We start from the raw sequence: 6103 nt of genomic DNA on the forward strand, positions 1-6103 counted from the left end.
TACTGCCACAAAAAATAAACACATATATTAATGGACCAGAATAGATAATACAGAAATGGACCCATAAATGTATGGCCAGCTAATCTTCAACAAAGCAAGAAAGAGTATCCAATGCAAAAAAGACAGTCACTTCAGAAAATGGTGCTGGGAAAACTGGACAGTGATTTGCAGAAGAATGAAATTGGACCACTTTCTTACACCATACACACAAAAAAAATCAAAATGTATGAAATACCTAAATGTGAAATAAGAAACAATCAAAATCCTATAGGAGAAAACAGGCAGCAACCTCTCTGACCTCAGCCACAGTAACTTCTTACTAGATATGTCTCCTGAGGCAAGGGAAACAAAAACAAATGAACTATTGGGACCTCATCAAGATGAAAAGCTTCTGTATGTTGATGGAATCAATCAACAAAACTAAAAAGGCAATCAACAGAATGGGAGAAGATATTTACAAATGACATATCAGATAAGGGTTAGTAACCGAAATGTATGAAGAAGTTACCAAACTGAACACCAAAAAAACCAAATACTCCAATGATGAAATGGGCAGAAGTCATGAATAGACACTTTTCCAAATAAGATATGCAGATGGCTAACAGACACATGAAAAGATTGCTCAACATCACTCATCACCAGGGAAATACAAATCAAAACCACAATGAGATAACACCTCGCACCTGTCAGAATAACTAAAATTAACTCAGGAAACAACATGCGGTGAGGATATGGAGAAAGGGGAACCCTTTTGCACTGTTGGTGGGAATGCAAACTGGTGCAACCACTCTGGGAAACAGTATGGAGGTTTCTCAAAAAAATAAAAAATATAAACCCCCCTATGACTCAGCAATTGCACTGCTATGTATTTATCCAAAGGATACAAAAATGCTGATTTGAAGGGGCACATCATACCCAATGTTTATAGAGCACTATCAACAATAGCCAAATTATGGAAAGATCCCACATAACCATCAACTTACAAATAGATAAAGAAGAGGTTATACACACACACACACACACACACACACACACACGCACATACACACAATGGAATACTACTCGGTGATCAAAAAAAGAAATCTTGCCATTTTCAACAATGTGGATGGAACTAGAATATATTATGCTAAGTGAATTAAAGCAGAAAAAGATGAATGAGAGACTCTATGAGGGAATCTGTTTATTTGTCTTTTTCAGTTAAACAAAAAGAAGCAGAAAATGTGAAAAAATATAAATAAATATAAAGACAATAAAGCAAATTTATACCAATTATATCCATAATAGTCCTATTACGTGTCTTTCATTTTTCATTATTGTCTCTCTCTCTCTCTCTATATATATATATATGTATATATACACATATATATATAAAACCATGAATATATCATACTATTTTCTGTACAGTGTTTAGTACATTCTTATTTACATATATCAACTTATTTGACAAGCTACTATATTCATCTTTGTGGTCTTCAAATGTATCAATTTATAAGATCTTTGTGCCTCTTTTCCTAGAATTTTGTGTCCCCAGAAAATTGCATGGATGTTTCATCTGGATATCAGCTAACCACAATTCAACAAGACCTTGCTTAACTACCATAGGCAAAAACTCCCATCTCTAGTCAAACTCTATCATAACAGTATTTTTTATTTGTTTCAGATAACTATCTCTTTTGGATATTAGCGGTAATTTTCTTTTTTTTAATATAGTTTACAATTATATGTATAATGAATTACATATATACACATACAGTGTGTACAGTATGCTCTTGGTTTGGGAGGTAGATTTCCATGGTTCATCACTTACATACAACACCCAGTGCTCAATCCAACAAGTTCCTAGAGGTCATTTTCAGTTTAATAGCTCAATCTGTTTTTATCTACTTGAATATAACCCCAAGAGACCTAGACTCTCAACTGCCTTATTCACATACCTAGAATAGTGCCTGAAAATTGCAAGAGCTTAATAAATGCAATATTTGCTAAAATGCAATGGTGTCCTTGTGCATTAATAAATAAGTGATTTAATTAATTCCAACTAGATTTTCTTCTTTGTAGCTTATTTCATTCTTCTATTCAGCAAATCATGTGATGACTCAGTAACCTCTTCATGGAAGCTTTCACTTCCTGGTTGCGAAAAGTATAAATCACAGGGTTCATCAAAGGAAAGATCACTGTGTGAAAGAGGGAAACCACTTTGTCAGCTGGGAAGGCTCTGAAGGGGCGAGTATAGATGAAGATGGCAGGTCCAAACATGAGAAACACAATGATAATGTGTGTGGTACATGTGGAAAGAGCCTTGTGTTTGCCTTCAGAGGTGTGTCCCTTCACACGATAGAGGATGACAGCATAAGAGGCCAGAAGCCCCAGGAAGCACAGCAGGGTAAGCAGGCCACTGTTGGAGACCATCAGGAGCTCCACCACAAAGGTGTCTGTGCAGGCCAGCTTGATGACCTGTGGCACATCACAGAAGAAGTTATCTAGCTGGTTTGGGCCACAGAAGGGCAAGTGGAGAATAAGGGCTACTTGCACAATGGAATGAGTAAAGCCCCCAAGCCACAGAGCCAACAGCAAGGCATAGCACACTCTAGGGCTCATGACAGTGGAATAGCGTAACGGATGACAGATGGCCATGTAGCGGTCAAAGGCCATCACAACGAGAAGGAACATCTCCCCTACTCCAAGAAAGTGCAAGAAAAAAAGCTGAGTGATACATCCTCTGTAGGAGATTATTTTCTTCTCAGAGAGGAAGTCCACCAGCATCCTGGGAGCCACAATGAAGGAGTAGGATGCATCCAGGAAAGCCAAATTGCCCAGAAAGAAGTAGAGGGGGGCTGTGAGGCCAGGGTCTGATCTGATGGTGAGGATGATGAGTAGATTTCCAGGGAGGATGATGAGGTAGAAAACTAAGACTAGCACAAAGACCAGAAGTTGAGCCTGTTGGGACTGGGTCAGACCAAGGAGGATAAATTCTGTCACCACTGTGCTGTTCTCCCTCTCCATCTCTCCTCTGCATAATAACAAAGAACAAAGAATCATATGTTATAACTACCTTTTCATCTACTCCATAGCTCTTCTCAGATAAAATCATTTACCACTTCCAGGACTTGCCTAGCTGAAAGCAATGCATGCTCATAACTGTCTTGTGTTTTGGGCTGATCTTTCTACCCTTCATTTCTTGATTTCCCCCAAAAGAAATTGTTTTTATAGCCACACTCTCATTCCCATTTAACCACGTGCTGCTTCTATGTAATTGTGCTCCTCTATGACTCTGAGCTACTTTGCTTGAGGTATAGCTGAAATTTCCTGATTACAGCAAAACTTAATCATTATTAAATTTTTCGGGTTTGTTGGTTTTTTGTTTGTTTGGTTGTTAGTGGTGGTGTACTTTCTGTAATGTTTACATTAGTTGCTGGGTTTTGGTCACTTCTTCTCATTCCCACAGACCAAAGTACTTTTGCAAGTTCTTCTTTCCTTTGGTTCCTGTAGACTCCCTAGTTCTATGCCTTCTTTTCTAAATGTGTTTCTTACTTATTCTTCTTTGGTGTCCTTGTGCACCTTTATTCCAAAATGGTTTAGGATCTCAAACAAGATCCCTACATTCTCCTAACTTAGAGTTATTGCCCTAGTTACACTCTTGGTTGGGTCCCCATCCTGAATCTGCTGCACACCTTGTTCTTAAATCCTAATTAATACTAACCTAGTTATATTTGATCACCATATATCCATAACCTCTTTTTTCCTCCAATCTCAGAATGATAGCCAGATGACATCCCTTCCACAAATATTTCCATATAAAACACCAGAATATATAAAACATTTTGAATATCTAAGCTCAAAAAATCAAAGCATGCTAGATCTGGGATTAGTAATATAGAACATAGAGAATGATATACTCATTTGACAGATGAGAAAAATAAAGGAATTGCAGTTAAGATTTTTATTTTTTGCCATGGGTTTTCTTTCCTCACAAGTGGTAAGAAATATAAGAGGTGTGTATTCCTCAGTTTAAACTGATGAGGATATTATTAATCAGCATCCATCAGTGGGTATTGCTTTATTTAGGCAGATAAATCGTCATTATATTGCTTGCAGGAGTATTTCCCCTTTTCAGGCTGCAATCTTGTCTAAATAACAATTGTATTTAGAATTATATTTGTAGTTATTTTCTATTTATATAAACATAATTTATATGTTACTATAATTGTATAACCATATTTTATTAATAAATACTCATATTGTGATATGTGTACATTATTTACTGTTGACATGAATGATTTAAAAAATGAAAGATTGCTAATTTTAACAAAATACTATAATGTCACATATAATGATATTTCCCTTGATTTTGAATTACATGCAATAGTTTTCAAAAGTACTGTAGATATAATGGAATACAGTTTAGCAAGAAAAACAAATGGCATATTGGGACATGCTACAATATGAGTGAACTCAAAAACATTATGCTATGAGAAAGGAACCAAAAGTTTAGTGATGAAGCTTTTGCACAACTCTGTAAATGCACTTAAAACCATTGAGTTATACATTTAAAATGGTAAATTTTATATGTTGATTATATCTCAATAAATCTTTTTTTAATGTGCCAATAAAACTGATATGGAAAACTGGAGAAGGAAAACTTCCCAATAGAAATTTGACAGAAATTATTGCTAGCATCCCTAGGAAAAGAAGGTAGAAAGGGGGGAAAAGGGGAAAAATTAAAGAAAAATCAACCTTAAAAAGTCCATAAACTCATGGGAAATTTAGGCAGTAAGCTGGTGTTTTAGGGCACACCTATTAGGAAACATGAGAAAATACGTACTATGTGATTGGTAACATTTGTAACTAGCAGCCAAATATTATGCAAAAGGAATTTATAACACATGGGCACATATTTGTGCAAAGAGATACTTATTCACATATGTATAAACTCACACATATTAAGTATAAGCAAATGGAAATAGGAAAAAACATCTTTGGTGCCTTCAGATTACTGCTTAGGACCTTCCTTCGGTCTTTTACCCACTTAGATGCCTATTGGCCTCCATATTCATTTCTTACTCTGCTTATGGAAACCTACCCTTAGGAAAGTAAGTCAGTAGCTCCTTCTGCTCTTCTTGGGTTTTGTGCATTCCAAGTGCTCATTTACAGTTATTTCATGCTTCTTTGGCTTGACAATTCTAAGACACAGGGAGCACTCTGAGAGTTGCAGTCTCCTACTCTTCCTCTGCTTTTTTTTTTCCATTATCCACCTCTACTCTCTGTTACTAACAGAATTGCGTCCTTCACATCTTTAATCCACATTCTTCTCCCATTCTCATTTACATAGTTTCTGTTCCTCTGATTCTCAGATTGTGCTCATCACACAGATTGAGGACAGATGTGCATCAGCTGAACATTACTCTGCATAACATGAAATCCTAGGGGGAAAAAGTCCAATGCAAAGACTGTCACAGAGACAAGCTTTTTGCTCCTGTCAGATTGGCAAAGAAATATTGTCAGTATAGGCTAAGATACAGACCTGAATGTTTTCATTATCTCTAAATTTCCTTGCTATTTCAACTGACACAAAAATGCATCTGGCATTAAAGATGCACAGGTAGAGAGGGTGCTCATGCCCCCTGCTTTCTCAGAGTGCAGAAACACTGCGTTGACAGACCACATGAAGTATGCCTAGATTCCAAATGCTATTAGACCAGCTCTCAAAGCCAAGCATTTGGGGACTGATCATCTTCCTAGCATCTCCTCTATCTCTCCCCTTTCATATCCTTTTGCTTTTCTTTACATTTTTCAGATTTGCCCATTTTCTTCCTACTAATTCTATTTTATACACTCACTTTCTCAATTATTCTTTTTACATTTGCCATATCTTTTATTCCTTTATTTTCCTTGCAATTTCTCTCCATAGAGCTTCTGCTTTTCCTTCCTCATTGCTCTATTTTTGTCATCTTCTTCCTTTCTTTCATTTACCCACATTGACTTGTGACTCCCAATTTTCTTCTCCCCCTTATCTCTGCAGTAGCATGGGAAAACCTAGTCATTTGAGCGATACTCAAATGTAAATCCAGATGGTGAATCTCCCTAAGATACTGGCATTTTCACT

The 6103-nt window shown here is 36.5% G+C and overlaps 1 protein-coding gene across 1 annotated transcript; it reads right to left on the reverse strand.

Moving 5' to 3' along the window:
* Window positions 1-2076: 2076 nt before the first annotated feature.
* LOC122221242 (olfactory receptor 4N5-like) lies at window positions 2077-3003 on the reverse strand. Its single transcript, XM_042940557.1, has one exon. It carries the CDS (start codon window positions 3001-3003, stop codon window positions 2077-2079), a length of 927 nt encoding a protein of 308 aa, XP_042796491.1.
* Between the last annotated feature and the right edge of the window lie 3100 nt (window positions 3004-6103).

Source organism: Panthera leo, chromosome B3, assembly GCF_018350215.1.
Source record: "Panthera leo isolate Ple1 chromosome B3, P.leo_Ple1_pat1.1, whole genome shotgun sequence".
Lineage (NCBI taxonomy): Eukaryota > Metazoa > Chordata > Mammalia > Carnivora > Felidae > Panthera > Panthera leo.

Bases quoted from the DNA above. Each gene is read 5' to 3' on its own strand.
- LOC122221242 (XM_042940557.1), bottom strand. From the start codon at position 3,003: ATGGAGAGGGAGAACAGCACAGTGGTGACAGAATTTATCCTCCTTGGT.